The following is a 25,425-nucleotide window of genomic DNA, read 5'->3' as shown; positions in this document are numbered from 1 at the left end:
TGTATTTCTTGTTGCAAATCTTTCAAGTGAGAAAAGAAACAAGTTTGTCCTAAACTTTGTGTTGTGATACTTGGAATTAATCTTTGTTTCTTATGTTGCATTGATTGATTCATCTTTGTTACTTCTTTCTTTGTGAAGCATTTGAGTATTTTACGTTGTTCTTGAAAGACTTTGAGCTTTCATAAACAAAATTGATATAGTTTGATAGTGGTTGCAAGTACTAGGATTTAAAGAACTTGAGCTTTAGTTCGTATATTATTTCATATCTGAATAGTTGAGCAAGGATTTTGAGCTTTGTTGGTTGTTTGCCCTTTTAGATTGATTTTAGGAGACTTTGGGTTCTTGCTATCAATCACACAAGTTAAGCTATAACTGATGTCTTAAGGTTGTTCTTACATCAACCCTTAAGCCATCAGTATTACCGTAGCAATAGATTCCTTTTGTTAAATTGCAAATAGTTGTTAGTATAAGATCATTCTTGAAAGAAGAGGAATTGATCCCATGAACCACTCGTTTGTTAATTCCAATTATGTATCTGTTGTAGCCACCTACGGTAAGAAGGGAGCCTCCCCTATTGCTGAGAGGAGAGACTTGTCTCACTACACCGTTGCCTAAAGTTTCCATTTTGTAAGTTGTGGTAACAGTGGCTTACAAAATATTTAGCCACCAGAACTCCATTCAGCCACAAAAGTCTACCTCTTGGTATTCTTGAAAGTGTAGTTATGAGTGGGTTCTCTCTAACAGTAGTGTCTTCCAATTCAATCTGTTGAGGTTGAACCTCAAAACTATCGCTTGGCTCATCTTGATCTTCCTCCTCCAAATGTACTTCAATCAAATGAAGTTTGCCTTTTCCTAGGCAACGATGTGCTAGTTCCCAAGGTTCTTTACAAGGGAAGCACATTTTTTCCTCCGAAGTTAAATACATGATCCTAATCAGCTTTTCAAAGTACACTTCTTGATTGATTGAAATTTGTGTTTCTCTGCTGGTTTGACCATTTTTATCAAATTTCCAAGGGCTATTATTTTTCTTCTGAAACTGAGTGGAGGGTGTAAAATCCAAGTCATAGGCTAACTTAAAGCATCATCCAATGAACTAGGCCTATGAGCCTTAACCAAAGCTTTTAGTTTGTCACTTAAACCTTAGACAAAACACATTTTGACTCTTTTTTGTGGCATATCCGGAACCATTACAGAAATGATTTGAAATTCATTAACATAGGTTTCCATCAATCTAACCTATTTATGTTGGGCCAATCGCCTGTAATAAATTTCTATATCTTTTCTATTGAAACAGGTGACTGGACTTTTAACAGATTCATCAAATGAGTGAATCATAGCATGATCTTGGGCAACTTGCCCATGATGCCACCAATCATATGGTCCTACTTCCAAGTGCATAGTAGCAAACTGTATTGCTTTTTCCTCTTACAAGGGCTTGAGTGTTAAAAATGTATCCTACTTGTGAACCCACGACCTTATTGATATTCCTTTGGTTCCATTGAAGGTTGGTATTTTATTTTATTCAAGGCATCTTTGTACTCCAAAGGTTGATTACCTTGCCTACCTGGACCTCAAGGTCTCCTGTCTTGCCTTTCAAGACATTTCCTTACCATATCTTTTTGTAAATTCATAAATTGATCGAGGTTCATTAGTTGCCTTGTATCAGCAGGTAATTTCATGTATTCATCTTGAGCTGCTGCAATATCTTCTGTGATGTGAGTTTCTTCCTCCTCTATCACTAGTATTGGTTCCCTTTTGATATGTCAAAGTAAAAAGGTGGGATGCAAAGGTCGATCAAACCTTGTATCTGCTATTCTCATAATGTTAGAAGCTGCTATGTCTCCGTTTTCATGCCCAGCCTCACTTCTGCTATGTCAACTACTGGACCTTCCTGACCTTGAATGTCCAGCCTTTAATTGTCCTACGGCTGTGATCGTACAACCCTGGAAGTGCTGCATCTGTAGTCACTGCTGCTGCTGATACTGTTGTGTTGTAGCACAAAATTTGTTAACAATTCATTTAGTTGATTATTCATTCCCCTTGGTGGGCTGCCATCTCTCCTTTCCCCCATTTCTACTTCTTATGTATTACTTCCTACTCGTCTCATTGTCCAGACCTACTCCTTGTCTTATATTTGTGTGATTCAGAAGTGCATAGAACCCCATAACACTCACATGCAATGAAAAAGCAACATAGGCTGGCACTGAAATATCCAGACTAGTATTCTTAATGAATTTGATTTGTTTAACAATGATAGTCTCAGAAAAGTTCATCTTCATAAAACTCTCATCAAAAACAATCATTCATCCAGCTATTTCATCCTGCTATAAACTGATCTTGCTTATTTAAAAGTGCTACATAAGCTTTGATCCTTAAAGCTAATAAGTTCGATTGAATCAGTTCAGTATAGTTCATCAGATTACAGACATCCAGATATCACATCAAAAAACAAATACCAAACCCTTGTGTGATTCAGATACAGCTGTAGATAGTTGTTTTCAAAACTTTATCAGATGCGTTGAAGATTGTAGACCTGCAGCAGCTTATCGATGACTGTTACTGTGGATGTACAGTCATTCAAACCCTTCAAAGTTTCTTTCCAAGGCCAGAGAAGGCTTTCCCAGCGCTTGATATCACCTTCCAGCTAGGGTGACGTCTTCAGAACAGAATAGACAGATGTAATAGGTCTGGGCTTCCGTTCAGAACCTCCATGACAGGGTTTTCATCCTGAGAGTGGATTGCATAAACAAAACAAGTTGATAAATAAAAACATGCCTCTTCCTTTCCTGCAATCAACATATATCCTTTTTCTGCAATCCAAAAAGACAGCCAACTGTCATTCTAAAATGGACTTGGAATCACGCAAGGAAACTTTTTAATTTCACTCAATTGAATCTTATCTTTGGTGACCAGATGCAATGCCAGAGAAACAAATCCATCTTTAATCACAGCAACTGCACTTAAGTTCGGGCCACTTCCAAATGACTGAAGTATAGGAGTCACTTAATTGACTTAAGTAAACCCAGCCCTACACATGCGTCTCCTTTTACTTCATAAAATTGAGCAAGTCTGGGAGACGCACATTTAAAACAGACTTAGCAAAGTGAATATTGCAGTTTGACAGTTCAATTGAGAGGGAGCATTACAGTAAGACAAGCTTCTCTCATGGGTCAAGCCGTAGCTGCCAATCTTTACTAGCGATGATATGCAAATTAGAATTAAGCTTAGGCCAAGCTCCTCTCTTGTGAGTTGTAATTACCTGAAAGGTGTTTTGAGTGTTGATGTTCCTAGGGTGAGCTTGGAATTTAAGATATACACTCTTAAAAAGGGTGCTTGATCGATTAAGCAAGGTTTTCTTTGGGTTTACGCCAGAGATTCTGAGGCTCTTTTTGTTGAAGATTGTAGCTGCAATAGATATTTTTATCTCTGGAAATATGGATGTTATTACCATTATTATCACCTTCAGCTGAAAATGACACTTATGTTTAAAATGTACTATTAAATGTAATAACATGTGTCATTCAACATGCGTTGAGGCATGGAAATTCGAAGAGTTGTAATTGTAATTGTTATTAAGAGTCGTTTTGGGAAATTGGAGAGACTTTCAGTTAAATTGTGAAGAGTCTCTCCTTAAGTTATATATATCACATCAAGCAATTGGCATTGTACACACTTGGACTTTTATGATCAATAAAATGATATTTTTGTTGTGTGGCTGGGTTTTTCCCTTCATTCTAGAAGGGTTTTACCAAGATATTTCTGGTGTTTATTGGTTCAGTTTTGGCTTATCATCTTTGATTTATGGGCTCTAGTTTTAACATGGTATCAAAGCCAACTTGACAACCTCAATAAAATGAATGTACCTCAAGCTAAGTTGTTTTTGTTTTTCTCTTGAGAGTTCTAGAATGTTCGCATAATTTGTGTGCATCATTTTCTTGAAGGCTTGAAATTCATCTTATTTCCCAGCGGTTGAGTTATCGGGTTCTTTTTTGCTAAAGTTGCATAGAAGCATTGATTCTTTGTGGTGTTGTGTAGATACTCTTGTTTTATTGTTCTTTGAAGAGTCTTCTCCCTGTTGTCATGTGCATCATGTGCCCATGCCAATTTTATTTGTCTTTGCTTTGTTGCATGTTCATTTTCGCCTGGTATCGTGGAGAGCCTAGTTGTGTCGTCTTATCCTCGTGTCTTTATCCTTTTCTCAATAGCAATGTAATCTTTGTGTTTTTATCAGGCATGTTCATCAATTTTATGCTTATCTCCTTGAATTCATTTATTTTTCTGCATTCTTGCATGTGGCTATCCATTGATTGGTAATCAAGAGCCAAGCTTTCGCGTGCATGCTCTTTTGGGAGGTGCTTGATTGCTTCTTGTTGTGAAGCAGCTTGAATATTTTTAGTAGTTTTGTTATGCATAATTTTTATCATATTTTAACTTTGGCAGTGCCAGGTTTTGCTCTAGGTATTGCTTGTTCCTCTTCTTTCTCCTTCAGTTGTCTTCATGTGCATGTGTCTTTCTTTTTCTTGATAGCGGCCCTTGTTGATCTTGGCATGATTGAGGATTGCAACCTATTCCAATGATAATCTACCAAGACGGCTCAGTAATGGTGGTGGTTTTATTTTTATGTCTAAATGTTTATGATTCATGTTCATTTGAAAGCATTTTCCTTAGCATCAATTTCCTCCGTGAATTTGTAGCATTACCTATTCATGATTGATTTCATGTACAATCGTTTACTTGCTTGGCATATTGAGATTATAAATGTGTCAGTTAGCCTCTTCTTGTAGTATTGCATGCCTATAACGTCGTATGATCTTTTGTCTTGGCTCTTTGTGTTGCTACCATTATCGGGTATCAAGTATTCATCAAGAGTCATTATGTGTAACTCTCCTTGAGTTTGAGTGATGATTAAATTTATTCTATATCTCGACATGTTGCATATCTTATTCTTGATAGATTTAAATTGTCTGTTATCTATTCATGCTTTGTTGTGAATAAAACCCGTATTGAGATATAGTTCGTATATTGTATTGGTTCAGTGCATGGCTTGCAAAGTCTGGCAATGGTAGTTTTGTACAATTCAAGCATTAATGGACTTTATTCTTGTATATTTTGCTATATCTTCTACTTCAGCTTGAGTCAAGATTATCGGCTTTTAATGTTAGAAGTTCAGATTAATTTTTCTTATTGAAACAGCAATGGTATATGTGCTCTAGTCTTGTCTTGTCTTCAAGATCTCTAGTGTTTTGAGAGTCTGAGAGCAGATGGAGCTTTCCTCTTTCCCTCTTCTTCTAAGAGATTTTATTTTGGAGCGTGGAACTGTCTTCTGAGCAAGTTCTTGCAATGTAACACTAAAGGAATCAGGTGTTACCAATTTAAAAAAATAAAAATTTGTGTGCATGCCTCTATCTGTAGACAAGGATAAAAGAAGAATTGCATTCAAAGAACTTGCAAAACTGTAAGAAATTGGTTTTCAACACTATTTTTTGAGAAATATGCAAGTAGTGTTGTGGATGCTACTAGTGCTTCAAGTTTCAAAGAACATTCTGGGTGGAATAAAGTATGGTTTACCCTAGCACCGCACCGAACCGTCGCAACCATGCAACTCCCTCAAATGTGCCAATCGTCTAACTACCCAATAACCCAACAACACGTATTTTAATTTGGGTATTGATCATTATTTTAACTTTAGAATGTATATATGCTATCATTCAGTTGAGACTGTGGAATATCAAAAGAAAGTCTGTCATACTATATGAGATTCATTAGGTTATATATTCTGGAGATAATTGTAAAGAAAAGGATAAGCAACTGCAACTTTATGATGGTAAAACGGATAGGATTGCATGAGTCAAGTACATGTCTGAAAGTACATTCAGATTTATCTCTAGTTTGGTTTTATGAATTATTTGGTTGCAGGAAGCAATGAGGTGATTGTGTAGACTGCATGAGGATGTTGCTTACTAAATTGAATTAATTTGCATATGAGATTCAAAGGGAGCTTGGGTTTCAGAGGAAGATGTTTAGCCTCAGAGGGAGATTACATTTTCTTCTTATTGTTGTGATCAAATAATTCTTAATTAAGAGGGAGTACTTATGGAACCACCATCACTCTCATTTATGCTTGTGATGCTTGTGGTATTTGTAAAATTGGAGACTTACATGGAACTAAGTCTTCTTTTGTTATGTGTATTCTTGTATGAATACATGAGATTGTAAGATCGGCTATGATAACTCTTTCACTGTGCAATAGTGAACATCATGTTGAGAGAGTCCATGATGCCATCGCGTTGAGAGATTTCGTAATGGGAGTTAGATGTCATGTTGAGAGATTCCATAATAGTTCACGTTGAGAGAGTTCATGATTAAAGGCTTAGTTGAGCCTTACAAATCTGTCATGTTGAGTGATTCCATAATTATTAGCAATGAGTAAATTGTTCTCTTAATGTCATGTTGAGAGATTTCATGAAAAACTGTTTGTGCTTTCTATAGGGTTTTCGTGTTGAGAGATTCCATGAAAATTGTTTGTGTTTTTTGCAAGGTTTTCATGTTAGTGATTCCATGATTAACAATGAGTAATTGTCAAGTTTTCATATTGAGTGATTCCATGAATATGAGTAATTGTTATAGGTTTTCATGCTGAGTGATTCCATGAGTAGTTGTTATAGGATTTCATGTTGAGATTTTATCATTGGCATTTTGGTTTCAGTCTTGTGTGATTGTTCAAGCTAAAGATCTCTCTTTGGCTAAGAGGGAGCATTGAAGATTGTAGATGCAATAGAGATCTTTATCTCTAGAAATATGGATGTTATTACCATTATTCATTATTGTCACCTTCACCTGGAAAGGACACTTATGTTTAAATTGTAATATTAAATGTAATGACGTGTCATTCAACATGCGTTGAGGCATGGAAAATCAAAGAGTTGTAATTGTAATTGTTATTAAGAGTCATTTTGGGAAATTGGAGAGACTTTCAGTTAGAATGTGAAGAGTCTCTCCTTAAGTTATATATATCGCATCAAGCGATAGGCATTGTACACACTTAGACTTTTAAGATCAATAAAATGATATTTTTGTTGTGTGGTTGGGTTTTCCCCTTCACTCTAGAAGGGTTTTCTCAAGATATTTCTGGTGTATATTGGTTCAGTTTTGGCTCTTTCTTATTTCTATTTATCATTTTTGATTTCTAGGCTCTAGTTTTTACACTTTTATGGTCCATCTCTTGGGATGGTTTCCCCCTATCTTACCCATGTATCCACACGTACAGAATCTCAGCCACAGATTTTTGGAGGTGGGGATTTAAAGCGAAGGATTTTAAACTTGAAGTTGTCCAAAGAATGGTGTAGTTTAAGATGTTAAACTGGAAGGAGTATGGCCACAAGGGGGGATCGGTTGAGGATCATAAAGAGCTATCACGGATCTTGGCTAGGAGAGTTTGCAAATCTCTAAGAGGCAGAGACATATTGGCTTGGAGCCACAATCGTAAGAGGGGATTTTAAGTGTCCTCCAGATATTAGGAATACGATCACATAAGTATGGGAGAGATGAGGTCCCATGGTGGAAAAATTTGTAGAACAAGTTTGCCTAGCCTAAATGTAATTTCTTTCTATGACTAAGTACATGCAATTCCACTTGGGACAATCTGTGTAAGAGTAGGTTCCAAGGACAAACCAGATGTTTCATCTGTGGTAGCAGTGAGGAATGTTCTTCCCATTTATTATACACACATTTGGCACCATTGATGGCATGTCTCGAAGCAAGCTTCAATCCAGACTTCTTCTCTTGTTAAATTATGGAGAAGTTTAGGAAGGCTTCCAACTAAGGCTTTCTTTCTTTGGGTAGCTTTATCTATTAGACCCTCTTGTATCACTTGGCAAATTTGGCTCGAGTAAAATCACAAGGTCTTTCAGGGTAGAAATTTGGAGGTTCAACAGCTATGGAGCAGAATTTACGGTATGATTCAAGAAACTGTTCGTACTAAATGTGAAGTGTCTATCCCTCAAAGCTTGGAGAAGTTGAGATGATGCCGGTATAGGCTTACTTGGGAGTCGTTTCGGGCCTTCTTTGATTTGGTGGAGGGGTAATCCTATAAAAAAAAAACCACCGAGATGGAGAGTTCTCCATTTCCTAAAGGGGTGCTCAAGACTAATGTTGATGAATCTTGTAGAGGAAATCTTGGACATGCAGGGATTGGAGTAGGAAGAGAGAGTTCTAGGGCTGTGTTGTTCTTCTTCTCCATCTATAAGGGTAAGCCGACCAATAATCTTATGGAGGCCCTTGATCTCCTTTACACTTTGAAAAGGGCATATTATCTTGACTGGCATAAGATAATTTGTGAGTCAGACTCTCATATTTTACATTAATTGTTGACCAAACAACATTTAAATGATGTCAACTGGCAGTTGGCTTCAGTGCCCTCACAAATCTTCAGCTGCGTACTTCTTTGGACTTTGTTCCTTTCATCCATATCCCACAGGAGCGGAGTGGTAGCCAGACTGTTTGGCTAAATGGGCTATTGAGCGGTTAGGGGATTGGCATACTAGTCACTGGGAGCATCTTCCTCAAGAGTGCTCTAGTAAGTTAAAGAAGTTAATTGATAACAATACTCATGGCTAATAGGAATGTTTTGGCAAAAAGTCTTGTGTGGCCTCTTTCCATAGTCATACCAGTGACTGTGAGTGGTTTATGAGACCCGTGATGGGATGGGCTTTTGCCCTTTGAATTTATTGATGACTTTGTTGGATTAAATAAAATTTTACCGCTTTGATTCAAATAAAAAAATGTGATTGATGTAATAATTGCACAGTAGCATCATAAGACAATTAAAATAAAGACTAATAAGCATTATAGTCAAATTATTTATATATGCATATCCTTCTTTTGTATTGTTATCTACTTTTACAGATGCATACCAGATCTTTGTATTCAAAGATAGACAATGAAAAGTTGAAAGGGGAGAAAAACCTTACAGAAAGCAGGGTAGTCTAATGATTCCTTAAAAACCAGTATAAATACATATAAATGTATATGCAGTGTGCATATATGATATATAAAGATGACTCAATGTAAAGTTGGAATATTGACTACTCACAAATGATATTAAGCTCTATGGGTTTTGATGAACAAGTATTGTTGTGTCAAAACTCATGCCTCTTATATTATTACAAGCTTTCAAAAATATTCCAGAGAGTAAACCATTGATATTCGCTGCAATTTCATTCCTTGGTTTTGATATACTGTTATCAGAGAACAAGTAAAATGAGAAAGAAAGAAACCCTGATAAGATAGAAAGTTCTGCAAAGGTTTTCATTACTCATGTCAGACTGGCTCTAACATTTTAGTTCAGATAAAATACCTCTAAAGTAGATACATAATAAAACAATGCACTAAGACTTTCATTAGTCTAAGCACCAAATACAAATCATGCTTGCATACCCTATTCAAAACTCTGACTTTTTAAGCTAAAATGCCAGTACGGATGTGGGTTTGAGATTCTAGTTTGAAATTCGTCCAAAAAAAAACTGAGTTGGGTTTGGATTCACTTTGGGTTCATCCATACAAGTTTTTTTTTCTTATTTTTTAAATATGTATATGCATATGCATATGTATATGTATTGTTTATGTATATGTTTATGTTTGTATGTATGTGTACGCAGAAGCAAATAAGTTCATACACCACAATGCTAAGTTCTTCTTTGTCTCTTCTCCATAGAAAGAAGTGAGAACTCTAAATCTCTGTTATATACATAATTTGAGTCCTCCTTTCAGCAAAATGATAAACCTGTCCTTGGCAATATCCATCCCAGCTGATACTTGCAACATAGTATTAAGAAAGGTGAGTTTACTTGTGAACTTAATAAGGCACCTTCTTTTTTGCCTTGTAATATTTCTCAGTTTCTCTTGATGTTACGGCATATCATAAGTCGTCACAAACTCACCCCTCACAACATTGTCTTAGCTGAGTTTAGAGCTCATCCTCTGAAACTTGCAGCCATTTTTTACTTGATTTGGTTTCTTCACCGGCTTCGTGGTTTTATGGAGTCGGGTGTTGACTGGCACAGATACTCTCAATTGGCATACTGTTCTTCTATTGAGATTATGAGATCTGATACCTCTACTAGGTCTCGTTGTTGGTACGCCCATACCACCTCTTTGTTGGGTTCAATTGGTATTGAGATAGATCGTCTTCCTCCTTACCAATTTTCACTTGATGCTCCTACTCATCTTCTCCCCTCACATCAGGAGTTGTATGAGCATGTCAGACAAGATATTTACAGACAGTATTACCACTACCTAGAGTAATCCCCCAGGAGGTCTGTGGCCTAGGATGGCCTTCTATGCTGAGCATTTTCTTGAGATTCAAAATGGTATTATTGTTCGCCCTGCGTATCTCTATTGACACTGGAATCATGCCTTACGGTTTTCTTTAGGCTCATTCAAAGTTGGTTCTCACTGCCTCAAGGCTCAGACCGATCACCATATGGATCGGGCTGATCGGATATGTCAATTGTGTACTTTGGCAGAGGTTGAGACTCAGAAACACTTCATTTTTCGATATCCTCTTTACTATGAGATCAAAGGGAGATTTTACTACCTTTTCAGAGACTGTTCTTCTCTTTCGATGTTCTTCAACTATATTGATCAACGATGTCTTGCACTTTATCTTTAGGAGGCCACCCATCTTCGAGAGATTACCTTGCAGTCTTTTATACCTCAGGGTCGTACTTCAAACCAGCTCAGTACTGCCTTTTTCTCTCCCTTGTCTCCTCCACGGGATTTAAAAAAGCCTTCCAGTACTTCTCATTCTAGATTGGTTAGACATTGCACCAGTCTCTCTAGGTAGCGACAGTCCTATAGTGATTCTACACGACATTCTAAGACTATGGATCATTTACGGGTTTACCCCTCTATTACTGATTTCTTTGTGATAAGGAAGGACCCTTAGTCCTTATCTTGTCTTCTTTCTTATTTTGTTTCTTCTCAATCACCATTTGGTGCTTCTACTTTGGCCAGCTCTTCTATTTGTATGCTCAGTCACATAAACCTTGTTGGTTTTTTGTGGACATTAATATTATTATCTTATCTTATCTTCCAAATAACCAAAAATTCTCATTAGTCAAGTCAATACTAAAAAAATTAAGCCCCAGAAAAAAACCTAACATATCTAGCAAGAATATTAGACTAATTAAAACCATCCTTACAATCCTAGCCAATTAGGTTGCCCAAAAACAAAGACCAAAGAGAGACTACATAATGGCAATTGAAAATCAAAAGCTCAAAGATCTCAATAACATCACATAAATTGGAAACTCTAGTAGTGATACCAACAACATTTAACCCACGGACAACAACTAACTTTTTTATTTGAAGCAAGTTAGCAACCATCTAAAGCTGGCTATTTTTGAGTCCCCCAATTTGGCCTAAACATGCCCTAATCTATGTCATGTCCCCTCTTTAGCTCCTTCTAGCAGTGAAATGTGAGTTAGCCTATCAGGGAGTCTTGTAGGCTGGCAAGAGTGTTTAGAGGCTCAATCAGGGTTACAGTGTTTGGATTTGAAGTTTCTAACAGTGAGGGCACGATTCAGAGGAGTTCCTTAATTATAGGAGGAGACCCCTACTTTCTAGGAGGTGGAGGTATCATCCAGCATTGAGGTTATAGGAGACCGTCCCCTGGTTTCAATTTCGGGAGATTCAGAGGTCTTCCTACTTTTTAGGTTTATCCCTAGATTTGAGGGATGAGATTGTCAATTATTTCATTATATCTGACATCAGTCACAGGTGGTGGCAAGTTCAATTTCACCTTTTGAAGGTGATTTGGCTATTAGTTGGCCCTTGGGGAAATATATTTAAATATTTCACTAAGTTAGTAATTAAATATTTAAATAAGGCTAATTTATTAGCCACTAGGATGAAATATGGAGATTTTTGGCTCCAGTTGGTCAGTTGTGCTAGGGTGTGATAGTCCATTGGAAAGTGCCAAACCTCTACTATTTGATTTTCAGCTACAGGAGCCTCGATGACGCTTGATACTTTTACCATGATTGAAATAATGTTTTTTTTTCTCTATGCTGGATGCCAATAATGGAAATAAACATTATAACCCAAAGTTTCCACTTAAGTCATATTAGGTCATTCTTAGGGTTTGAATGCCTAGTAGGGAGTTATAAGGAGAAGCAAAGGAAGAAAAGATTATCTTTTACATTATTCATCCATCATTTTGGCGCTTGGCTCTGGTAGAGCATTCCTCCAACTAGGACGCCAACCCTAGGTTGAGAGAGTAAATTGTTCGGGACGTAACCCTCAAGCAGCTGTGATTCAGCAGGTCTTCAATACTATATTTAGGCAGAAAGCAAGCAGCTTCAGCAATGGCAGCCTTTCTTATCTAATCTTTAGCAGCAACGGCCATCTCAGATCTGACTTTCAGCATTGGGCCGCCTTTTTGCACACCTCGGCGTTGGAATAAGAATAAATCTATTGCAGACCTGTAGCTAGCCGCCTATCAATATTTGGCGTTGACTGTAACTAAGGTACTAGGTTGCTTTTATTTTGTAACAGACATTATTGGGTTCATTTGGGTATTCCTAGCTTTCAAATGTTGTGGTTTTGGATTATTACTATGTTGTTTATATACTGTTGTTACTAGTAGATATTGTAACACATCTATTTTGAAAAGAAAATATCAAAAATCAAATACCAAACTTCTGCACTTCTGTCTACTCTGTAAGAACACTTAATAATTACAGAAGAATTCAATTTTGTTTAAATAAAATTATAGTAGATCAATGAATCAATTTGCTAGGGATATTTCAATGGTAAAGATTATCTTTTACATTATTCATCCATCATTTTGGGCGCTTGGCTCTGGTAGAGTATTCCTCCAACTAGGACACTAACCCTAGGTTGAGAGAGTAAACTGTTTGGGACGTAACCCTCAAGCAGCTGTAATTCAGCAGGTCTTCAATACTATATTCAGGCAGTAAGCAAGCAGCTTCAGCAATGGCAGCCTTTCTTATCTGATCTTCAACAGCAGTTGCCATCTCAGATCTGACTTTCAACATTGGGCCGCCTTTTTGAACACCTGGGCATTGGAATAAGAACAGATTTGTTGCAAACCTGTAGCTAGCCACCTATCCATATCTGGCGTTGACTGTAGCTAAGGTACTAGGTTGCTTTTATTTTTGTAACAGACATTATTGGGTTTGTTTGGGTATTCCCAGCTTTCAAGTGCTATGGTTTTGGATTATTACTATGCTATTTAAATACTGTTGTTACTAGCAGATATTGTAACACATCTATTTTGAAGAGAAAATATCAAAAATCAAATACCAAACTTCTGCACTTCTGTCTACTCTGTAAGAACACTTAATAATTGCAGGAGAATTCAATTTTATTTAAATAAAATTACAGTAGATCAGTGAATCGGTCTGCTAGGAATATTTCAATGGTATCAGAGCCTAATCTTGCCGCTTGTGAGTTGATTGCAATCTAGGATTGAAACACTATGGTAGATGAACAGAGAAATGCCCGGTAGAACCAAGTAGAAGAACAGGAAAGAGCAATGATGCAAACACTCATCACAATACAGCCCTTGATAGTCCAAGCCCTCGAGAGATTACAGGATAACTTGGAAAGAATGGAGTTGATAGGCACAGGGGTAGACAGGGACGCAATAGATGTATGTCAATAGCAGGGAGTCAGCACAGCCACAGATCTCATGCTTCTGTAAGGAGCTCCCTTCATTCCCATAGGCATGAATGCCCCTACATACATACTAGAGACAGACCCTTGCTTCCACAATTCTTACCAGGAGAGCGTAGAGCACAGGTAGATCCATCGGAGGTAGAATTTCAAGAATCTGTTATGGAAGCTACAACTGAATGGAGGGCCTTACCTCCTGAGTTCCATGACGTTTTTCTCTTCCCCAGTATTGTTCTCAGCGTAGGGATACTACTAGGTTCAGAGATGACAGGGGTCTTAGACCATAGCAAAATAATGATCTCAATAGAGCTATTGGGAAAGTCTCACTGGTCACTTATAATGGTATGGGTAGTACTACCGCATGAGCTTGGGTGCACAAATTGGATATTTACTTATCTTTACGTCCCATGTCTAAGAGGGAGGCTATACAATTTGTTGTATTACACTTGAATGGGATTGCATATGACTGGTGGCATCATGGGTTGATCACCCAAGATCATGGATTGATTCACTCTTATACAGATTTTACTGAGCGGCTTATTACCCGATTTGACCAGAAAGACACAGAGCTCTACTACAGAGAATTGGCTCATCTTAGACAAACAGGACAGGCTGAAACTTACATTAATGAATTCCAGCGCATTGCTGTGATGGTACCTGATATGCCCCAGAAGCGGAGTGTGATGTTATTCATTGAGGGTTGCAGGACAAACTTAAGGGATTGGTCCGAACATTCCAACCAGCCACCCTTAAGGACGCCATTGATGTAACACTAAGATTGGACATTATTCCTACTTATCAGTTTGAGAAGAGACCATTCAGGGACGCAAGACCTCCACAGAAGGCCAACACCTCACAGAATAGGGACGGACAGTCAGCTAGACCCCCTAGGATGGACCCAGAGACACAGAATGATTTGAGGGGGAAAAAGCTTTGCTTTTCATGCAAAGAACCTTGGGAGCCTAAGCACCGTTATATGGGTAAGAGCAAGGTTCATTTGATTGAGGTGACATCTAAGTTTGGTGATGAGGAGATACCTGACACTAACACTGAGGATAGTCCCAAGGAGACTCATCAGGAGCAATCTCAGTTGGAATTGGACATGCCAGAGTCATTGGCAGCAGCCAAAGTGACTATGGCTACCTTATCTGGTTATCCCAGATTCCATGCCTTTTGGCTGAAAGGTACATTACAAGGCCAGCAAATCATGAGTTTGGTCGATACAGGAGCTACACATAACTTTATTGATTAGAAATTGGTTGAGAAACGTGGGCTACAATCTAAGATATTTGAGGGTTTTGGAAAAAAGGTTGCAGATGGTGCAATTTTGGGCTGCACTAGGAGGATCTCACAACTTAGTATTCAGATGGGGGATTTTACTTTGACAGATGACTTCTATATTCTACCCTTGGAGGATTATGATGTTATTTTGGGTATGCAGTGGCTACAGGGTATTGGAAGGTATATTATTGATCACCACCGCATGCAGTTAGAGTTTCTGTTTGGGGGGAAGAAGGTGATCTTGAGAGCAGCTTCAAACGGTGGACCTAAGGAGTTGACTTCTCGCAGGATGGAGTCTATTATTAGACATGATGATATGATTTGGGCTACATGTTGTTTTGTGAAGTTCAAAATACCTACTCCTCAGGATGGCAGAACATTTCATGTTGATATTCAGTCAATAATGGACTGACATGGCAGAGTTTTTGGTGACATACCTCCTGGTGTACCTCTAGATAAAGGGTTTGAGCATGGGATAGAGGATGGAGCTAAACCAGTGATCACCACTCCATATCATCATCCTAGGGCATACAAGGATGAGATTGAGAAGACCATTCATGAGTTGTTGGACATGGGCTTCATATGCCCCAACTCTAGCCCCTTTGCTTCTTCTGCGGTACTTGTCAAGAAGAAGGATGGGACCTTGTAGATGTATATAGGTTACAGGGCACTGAACAAAAAGACAATCAAAAACAAATACCCTATTCCACACATTGATGAATTGCTAGATGAGCTTCATGGAGCTATCTACTTCTCTAAGATTGATCTTCGTTCAGGTTATCATCAGAACCATGTACGATCAGAGGATGTACACAAGACGGCTTTACGCTACCATTATGGACATTATGAGTTCTTGGTGATGCCTTTTGGCCTTACCAATGCACCGGCTACTTTCCAGTCATGCATGAACCACATCTTCAACAAGCAGTTGAGGAAATCGGTTCTAGTGTTCTTTGACGATATCTTGATTTACAGCCAAACTTGGGATGACCACATCAGGCATGTTGAGGAGGTACTTAGCATCATGGAGAACCAGTCTCTATTTGCTAAGTTGTCCAAATGTGAATTTGGACTTAGAGAGGTTTTGTACTTGGGCCATGTGATCAATGATGACAGAGTTAAAGTACATGAGAAAAAGATTCAAGCTATTCACCCTACCTCCAGAGCATTACTAAGTTACGTGGGTTTCTTGGTCTGTGTGCTTATTACAGGCGGTTTGTGAGGGGTTTCTCTCAGTTAGCAACACCATTGACTGATCTTACAAAGAAAGGGGTTTTCAGATGGACAGAGCAGGCACAGGGAGTATTTGATAGACTCAAGGAGGTTATGAGTACCTGTCCAGTATTAGCACTTCCTGATTTCTCACAGCCTTTTGTGCTGGAGTGTGATGCCTCAGGTGTGGGCATAGGAGCAGTATTGATGCAGAATAAATATCCCATTGCCTATGAGAGTAGGAAACTGAGGGATAATGAGAGACTATACTCTACATATGACAAGGAAATGTTGCCTATCATGCATGCATTAGCCAAGTTCAGACAGTACATTGTTGGTAGAAAATTTGTGGTGAGGACGGACCACAATAGTCTAAAATACTTCCTTGATCAGATAGAACTCAATGATAGATAGCAGAAATGGGTAAGCAAAGTCCAAGCCTATGACTTTGACATAGAGTTCATTAAGGGGAAGAATAATGCAGTTGCTGATGCACTTTCCAGAAAACCATCTATCGCTGCCATATGTTCATTAAGCGAGATTTCAACGAATTGGAAGGCTCAAGTTTTAGTTGAGTACTCCAAAGATCAGCAGGCTTGTGAAATCATGGATGGGCTGATTTCAGATGATAGGTATAGTGTAGTAGATAAGATCATCTATTACAAGGGCAGAGTGTTCCTTATTCTGGGTTCTCAATTGAAGGAGCGAATTCTGCAAGCTTATCACGACACCCCTATGGCAAGGCACCCAAGGTACAGTAAGACTTATAGGGCATTACAAGAGAGATTCTCTTAAAAAGGACTCAAGGATGACGTTTTATGTCATGTTCGAGAATGTTTGACATGTCAGCAGGATAAGTCCGAACATACCTTCCTTGTTGGATTATTGCAGCCATTACCCATACTGGAATAGAAGTGGACAGGGATCTCATGGACTTCATTACAAGTCTTCCTCGGTACAGGGGAAAGATTGTATATATGTGGTAGTTGACAGATTGACCAAAGACGCCCATTTCTTTCCTATCACAGTTGACTTCACCGCATCTCAAATAGTAGAGTTGTTCTTCAAAGAGGTGTTTAGACTCCATGGCCTTCCCAAGACCATAGCGAGCAACAAAGACAACAGGTTCATGAGTTCATTCTGGTAGGAAATTTTCAGGCTCATTGGTATAGAGTTGACACCTAGTACCAACTACCATCCACAAACAGACGAACAGACTAAGATTGTGAACAAATGGGTGGAGGGATATTTACGCAACTATGTCTCAGGACAGCAGAGAGCATGGTTGCGTTGTTACACTTGAGCGAGTATTGTTACATATGACTATTTCTATGACACCAGTCAAAGCCCTCTATGTTACTGTGCCTTATCATTCGTAGACTTGGCCATTGATGACAGCAGAGTTCCTCTAGCACAGGATTGGGTTCAAGAGAACCAAAACATTATGAAATCCCTTAGGGAGAACTTGTAGTAGTCACAGAATCAGTAGAAGATCTATGTTGATTGGCGCCGAGTGGAGAGGGTGTTCGAGGTGGATGATTTGGTCTTTCTACGACTGTAGCCCTACCAATAGAGCACCCTTAAAACGGGTGGAGCTAAAAAGCTCAAGCCGCGTTTCTATGGACCCTACAGGATCCTCGAGCATGTTGGGGAGGTCGCATATGAGCTTGAATTACCTTCAGACAGCAGAGTTCATAATGTATTCCATATATCTCACCTAAAAAAGGCACTAGGGCAGCAGGTTGTAGCATCCCTTCATCTACCCCCGTTGGATGAGGAGGGAAAACTGATTCTGATTCTTGAGCAGATCTTGCAGGAAAGGGAATGCCAGCTGAAGAGAAGGGTGATTTGGGAGTACTTGATCCATTGGAAAGGCCTCCCTATTGAGGATGCCACATGGGAAAGTGAATCCATTTTACAGCATCCAAGTTTGCAGTTGCTTGTGGGGAAGCATCTCCAAGAGGGGAGGACTGTCATGTCCCCTCTTTAGCTCCTTCTGGTAGTGATATGTGAGTTAGCCTATCAAGGAGTCTCGTAGGCTGGCAAGAGTGTTTAGAGGCTCAATCAAGGTTACAGTGTTCGGATTTGAAGTTTCTGATAATGAGGGCATGATTCAGAGGAGTTCCTTAATTATAGGAGGAGACCCCTACTTTCTAGGAGGTGGAGGTATCATCCAGCATTGAGGTTATAGGAGACCGTCCCCTGGTTTCAATTTCAGGAGATTCAGAGGTCTTCCTACATTTTAGGGTTATCCCTAGATTTGAGGGATGAGATTGACGATTATTTCATGATATCCGGCATCAGTCACAGGTGGTGGCAAGTTCAGTTTCACCTTCTGAAGGTGATTTGGCTATTAGTTGGCCCTTGGGGAAATATTTAAATATTTCCCTAAGTTAGTAATTAAATATTTAAATAAGGCTAATTTATTAGCCACTAGGATGAAATAAAGAGATTTTTGGCTCAAGTTGGTCAGTTGTGCTAGGGTGTGATAGTCCGTTGGAAAGTGTCAGACCTCTACTATTTGATCTACAGGAGCCTCAGTGATGCTTGATACTTTTACCATGATTGAAATAATGTTTCTTTTTCCTCTATGTTGGACGCCAATAATGGAAATAAACATTATAACCCAAAGTTTCCACTTAAGTCATATTAGGTCATTCTTAGGGTTCAAATGCCTAGTAGGGAGTTATAAGGAGAAGCAAAGGAAGGAAAGATTATCTTTTACATTATTCATCCATCATTTTGGGTGCTTGGCTCTGGTAGAGCATTCCTCCAACTAGGACACTAACCCTAGGTTGAGAGAGTAAACTGTTTGGGACGTAACCCTCAAGCAGCTGTGACTCAGCAGGTCTTCAGTACTATATCCAGGCAGAAAGCAAGCAGCTTCAGCAATGGCAGCCTTTCTTATCTGATCTTCAGCAGCAGCCGCCATCTCAGATCTGACTTTCAGCATTGGGCCGCCTTTTTGAACACCTGGGCGTTGGAATAAGAACAGATCTGTTGCAGACCTGTAGCTGGCTGCCTATCCATATCTGGCGTTGACTGTAGCTAAGGTACTAGGTTGCTTTATTCTTGTAACAGACATTATTGGGTTCGTTTGGGTATTCCTAGCTTTCAAGTGCTGTGGTTTTGGATTATTACTATGCTGTTTAAATACTGCTATTACCAGTAGATATTGTAACACATCTATTTTGAAGAGAAAATATCAAAAATCAAATACCAAACTTCTGCACTTCTGTCTACTCTGTAAGAACATTTAATAATTGCAGGAGAATTCAATTTTATTTAAATAAAATTACAGTGGATCAGTGAATCAGTCTGCTAGGGATATTTCAATCTAGCAGACTACAGATTATTGAAAAGTCAAATATACTGCCGTTTGGAGCCAAATTCGGCTCAATGTCTTCCCAAGTTCACGCAGCGATCTCAAATTCTTCCCGGGCTTACCTGTCAGTTTGTAAAGTTGGCCAAATTCTTCATAAATTTGTCCTGGGTCCTGCAGAATGAATTTCCGGCAAACTGTTGAGACTGTGGGCGACTTTTCTGTGAATTTACACCGTACCAGAATTTGGTGTGAACCAACTTCCAACTTTCACCCTTCCTTAATGAATCTGGTAACTTTGCTTTTAAGCATTAACTCAAATCATTGACTTGCTGACCTACCTCTTTGTAAACAACTCACTCAATAGTATACTCTACACATTAATTCAAACAAAGAATTAATGATACAACATAGAGTGTCATTCATTTATTAGACAAAATTAGTCTTCACAACATTCTCACTTATTTTCAAATTAACCCAATCTTCTCTGATTTGCTTCCTGTTTCTCTTTGAATTCTCACAAGCATTTTTTCAGACAAGCTAAACTAAATTTGACCTGACTTTGCACTTTTTCTCATATTTTCCTGACCTTTTCTAAGACTAATTTTAGGCCATTTGATCTACCTGAAAAGATCTTATATATATTGGCCTGGCTGAAGTGTAACTTAAACAAACAAAACTAAGATATCGTTTTCCAACAAAAAGAGTTTGCTCTAAATGACATGTAAAAGCTCTCCGAATTCAGGTTACAAAGATAATACTATTTTGCAATTCAGCACATAATCAAATGAAAATGAAAATAAGTTTTATCCCCAGTCTGCTCTAAGTCTGAAGTCCATGCCATCATGTTACAAACCAAAAGTAACCAGAAAAAAAAACATGGTGAAGAGGTTAAACACTCTAGCATATGGTGGAACACAGAGAAAAAATACAAGTAAAAGGTACACTCAAGACATAGGGCACTCTGAACTACAACGATATTGCATATAAGTGGCCTAAAAAAGGTCATAAACGGATCTATATTACGTAACAGCAAAATATGGCTAGGCTTCAACAGTATATGCACCTTACAACTCAAGAGACAAGAAAATGCAAATATCCTAGACTATTTTCTTTGTGGTAAATATATCTCAGCATGCCATTAATGCCTATCGACCACTTTTGACATATAGTAAAACTCTGTATGATCAAAACAATGTCCCGTATCAAGGTGATGATTACTGGGGCAACAACAAAATATTTGATTATGCATTAAAAATTCATTGTGACATCAATATAGGCATCCCGTCTTGGAAAGACTCTGCCAACATAGTAGAGATTTATCCCCTATTTGTATTTAACCTCGGCAAGTCAATTTTTATCAAACCAAGCTTTGACAGACCATTTCCAAATGCCTCAAAATCTTGGTTGACAAACTTATTAACTAGAAGCAACACCCATAGACATTTTATATTCTCTCCAAATGTTAACAGGTTTGGTCTAGCTTCTCTGCAGAAAAGGTCTAGCTTCTCTGCAGAAAAGTTTGCCTTGTTGGAAATGTGTTGTGCGTATTTTTCATTATTTAAATTGATCAGACTACACAAGCAGAACGGAAAACACCTTCCAACAATATGGGGTGCCGAACCCGGGCCACTACAGGGGTCGAGGGGGTGCGAATCCCCGGCTGGGGATCAGGGGGTGGATAATTTCCAGCAGTGTTTGAGACAGCATCCCAAGTAATTTTTTGGGGTCCTTTTATGGGTTGTCTGCTTAGTGAATTGCCACGTGATATTGTAATTTGTAACTACTCAGGCAGTTTCCTTTTGTGCCTATATACATGCATTATGTTAAAGCAAAAAATTTGAATACGTCCTTGTATTGTAAATGGTTGATTTGAGGCAAAAAGAAAGGTCACTGCAGCGTTTTTGACATAAAAATGTTTTCCTAGGTGAAATCAAGTGTAATTTGTATGCAATTTTTGTTTTTCTGTTATATAGATTAAATACTCTATTAGCACCGCTTCCTTTTATAAGTTTATTGTCTTATTCTTCTTTTCATGCCTAACAACGGAAATAGTTTAAACCTTGCATTGACCCACGCCACAACCACACTTGCCTGGAAGAACACTAAGCTCAAAACCCTATTAATATGCTCCTGATATAGTTTTTATAGCTTGAGACGGCCATCTACCATGCTTGGATGTAATGCCCGTTTCTAGGGCTTTTTGTGCAACCTCCCAGTGTTGCAATGTTTGGATTCCGGGAAACTTGCTATGGATCTCATACCACTAATGAAAGTTGGTATGGACGACGGCAAAGAAAAATGATAGAATTGAGACAGTCATATGGGTAATCCCGATATACATGGACTGGGGTGGCTAGCTTTACTCTGAAGCTTGTTTATGACAATTAAAAACAAACAAAAATTGAAAAATATACATAAGGTAGAGTAACAAATCCCCGTGCTCCTTTCTGCAAAGATGGTCTCATATGCCTCAGGAGGCTTGCTCATTGTTAATAAGATTTTAACCAAGATATGATTTTTTTTCTGTCAGGATACAGTTCACATGGAAAACTGAAAGACTAACGAACTAATTTTCACAGTGCAGTTCTCGAGTGAGACATTTGAAATACAAAAAAGGAATCCTGGACAGCTAAGCTTAAAAATCAAAGTGGCTTATCCCAAAGGATACAAAAATTGAAAAATATGTAAAAGTTAGTGTAAGAAATCCCCTTGCTCCTGCAAGGATGGTCTCATATGCTCACGACGCTTGGTCATTGATAATGTGATTGAAACCACGATATGGATTTTTTTTTTCTGTCAGGACATAGTTCACATGGCAAAGACTACCGAACTAGTTTTCACAGAGCAGTTCTCGAGTGAGAAATTTGAAAACAAAAATAGGAATATTGGACTGTTGAGCTTACAAATCAAATAAGCAAGTCCCTTGACCAGAGATTCTGAGTGGTCAATGGAAATGGAGAACTGAAAGTTTGTAGTACCCATTCTGACTTTACAGGGATCTTTTAGCCCGTTGACAGCTCTATTTTGAGAATTTCATAATTTTTGATGCATAATCCTCACAAAATGTAGGGAAAGCTACAATGTTTCATGTTGTATGTTACAGGAATATAATATTTGGCAATTTTCTCTGAAATTTTCTAAGCAGCACCTACAGAGATAATTACATTATAACCCTCAATGGGACCATGATCTAACAATATATTACCGATAAGATATAAGTATTCACCAGTCGTCGTATTAAACATTTTAACGATTTATTTCTAATATGATCCCATTCAAGAATTGGATTTCAATTTTTAGCCAGATATGATACAGGTTTTATATGGATCTTTTCGCTGACTGTTACAATGCATCGGTATTAAGTATATTTCCCAAAGGATGACATGGATCTTTGACAATGAACCAGACATTGCACGGGTCTTATAGGGCATTCTGAATATCACTGAATACCATGATATAAATGCTATGAGCTTGAACTAGACTTGATATAGATTCAATACAGATTCCATTTCGCTATTGCGTGAATTATTAATATGACTCAAATCATGATGTGAGTATTTGAGAGTAGACATGTCGTAGATTTCACGAAAGGTGGTTTTGCAATTTCCTGAAATCGTGAAATAGGCAGGGACTTGAAATCTTTAACTTGAACATGATATAGACAAGTGTTGTTTTCCAAATTACGATTTTCAATGTGCTTTTTAGTTCTAAAGGCATTTTTATTAACAGAAGAGAGCACGATTGTGTCTTATTGAATACAGCAGAAAACTGATAAGAGATGGATTAAACATACGTGGACATGTGATTACTGACAGTAATGAGAGGAGTGCCAGAAGGTCTGGACTTGATGAGGCGGAGAAGGGTGTCTTTATTGTGTACGTGGGTGTTATTGAGAAATGATGTTACCAGCATGGTAAATGCACCACCTGCAGTCATCACCATTCTGCGCGGAATGCCTCTCAGATGCGTGTCCTTCGCAGCCCACTCCATTTGCTCCTCTTTCAAATCCTCTCATCCGAATCGATATTCTCCTCACATGTTGAACTGTTCAACTAAACTGGGTTTCGAACTCTGACTTCCAATTGGGTGCCTTTCGTCTGTCAAGGAAATCGAGAACAATTGGTAACTAGGAATGATTTTGTTTATACTGTGAGATTTGGGGTTGCCAAATACTTGTACGATACGGTATGGAGCGATTTGGAAAAAATGGCGATTCATTGAATGAAAGATTTTAATTACTTCCATCAGGGTGAAGTAGTCTAAGGGATCTTCAAAAATAGTAGAGAGCTAAATTAGGGTCAAATCTTAAGTCATTTCTACGAAGCAAAGGGAATAAAGTTGGGATTGGGTCTAATAATTGTTCCATTTTTCCTATACTGAACCGTTTAATAATAAATAAATAAATAATTTTACAAGTCAATATATACATATAATAAACTCAAAGATTAATTATTTGTTTCTTATATAGAGTGAGAGTGTGTTTGCATAGCTTTAATTTGTATTTATTTTAAGAATATTGTTACGAAAAATGTTTGGGTTAGGAATAGATTTATGGAGAGGAATATAGTTAGACATAACATTAGAAATATTATTTAGATTATAGTTGGACTTAGGTTTGCTGATAGGGGTAGGGTTATAATTACGATTAGGGTGAGACATAAGATAAGTGATGGGTTAGACAAAGCATTAGGGCTAGGAGTAGGATTACTCTTTGAGTTATGATTAGATATAGAGTTATGTTTAGGGGCACACTTACGATAGGCCATTTGTTAGGATTATAATTAGTGTTATGCTTAGGAGTGCACTTAGGGTTAGGGTTTCATGCTTAGGATAAGTGAAGGGTTCACTTATGATAAGGCTACTATTGGATTATAATTTGTGATATTTGGGAGTAGAGTTAGGGTTAGAGTTTTAGACTTAGGAGAAGTGGAGGGTTAGGTATATGATTAGGGTTAGGACCAAGAATATAGATTGAGTTAGGGTTAGATTTAAGGCTTAGAAATTATGATTGGTGCAATGGTTTCATTTAGAAGTAAGGTTAAGGTTAGAGTTAGACTTATGATTAGGAGTAGGGTTAGGGTTAGGGTTAGGATTAGGGTTAAAATTTAGATAAGGGTCAAACATATAGGTCTTTAGTATTATAATCAGTGTTACAAATCATAGTATAGTTAGGGTTAGGGTTTCAAATTATATTTCTTGATTTAGTTACACCTTCTATAAGACTTAGGGAAAGGCTTGGGACTAAGGGTAATGTAATGGATAGGAGTACAACTATCGTTAAAGTTAGAGTTAAGGTTAAAGACACAATTTTATTTAGGGTTAGAGTTAGCAATATAATTATTTAGGATTACAATTAGGTACAAAGTTATAGTTAGGGTTATACTTACGATAAGGCTTCAAGTTAAGAGTTAGTGGTAAAGTTACAATAAGGAAGAATTTAGAGTTATGATTAAAGTCAGACATACAAAAAGGTAAATGTTAAGGTGATACGTAGGATTATATGTAGGGTTAGGGTTTTTATTAGGGTTACAAGTAGGGTTACAATTAGAGCCAACATTAAAAATATGGTTAGGGCTAGGGTAAGGCTTATGATCAGGATTATTGCTAGGGTTATGATTGTTAGCATGAATGTTGATGATATTCTTATGGGGGAGTATCCTAGCATTGTTGGAGCATTTGGAAGATTGTTAGCATGATTGTGTGTTGCATTCATGAGTGTGTTTGTCATTGATGTCAACATACTTATTATGCTGTGAAAACACTAACAAAGTAGTAAATCAAGATTGAGATCATGACGTTCGAGGAATGGAGATGAGGAAAAGTACAATTGAAGACATGTTCTACAAAGTATCATGATGATGTTGCTAAGAGCGCATGAAGAAATATGAAGATAGTTGATAGTTATTCAA

General features: G+C 38.0%; 1 protein-coding gene across 2 annotated transcripts in view; it reads right to left on the bottom strand.

Annotated features, from left to right (window-relative positions):
* LOC149563849 (Phospholipid/glycerol acyltransferase family protein) overlaps positions 1–23,739 on the bottom strand; it is a 65,833-nt gene extending 42,094 nt beyond the window's left edge. The window contains exon 1 of one of the 2 annotated variants that reach the window (XM_089826976.1): positions 23,310–23,739. In XM_089826976.1, coding sequence (XP_089683102.1) covers positions 23,310–23,506 — 197 coding nt within the window. In that variant the 5' untranslated portion in view covers positions 23,507–23,739. The remainder of the gene's footprint in view (positions 1–23,309) is intronic. The other variant, XM_089826978.1, reaches the window with a different exon arrangement.
* Between the last annotated feature and the right edge of the window lie 1,686 nt (positions 23,740–25,425).

This window comes from Cupressus sempervirens, chromosome 4 (genome assembly GCF_028749045.1).
Source record: "Cupressus sempervirens isolate cs-2001-9-10 chromosome 4, ASM2874904v1, whole genome shotgun sequence".
NCBI lineage: Eukaryota > Viridiplantae > Streptophyta > Pinopsida > Cupressales > Cupressaceae > Cupressus > Cupressus sempervirens.
This window is presented reverse-complemented; position numbering and strand designations above follow the sequence as displayed.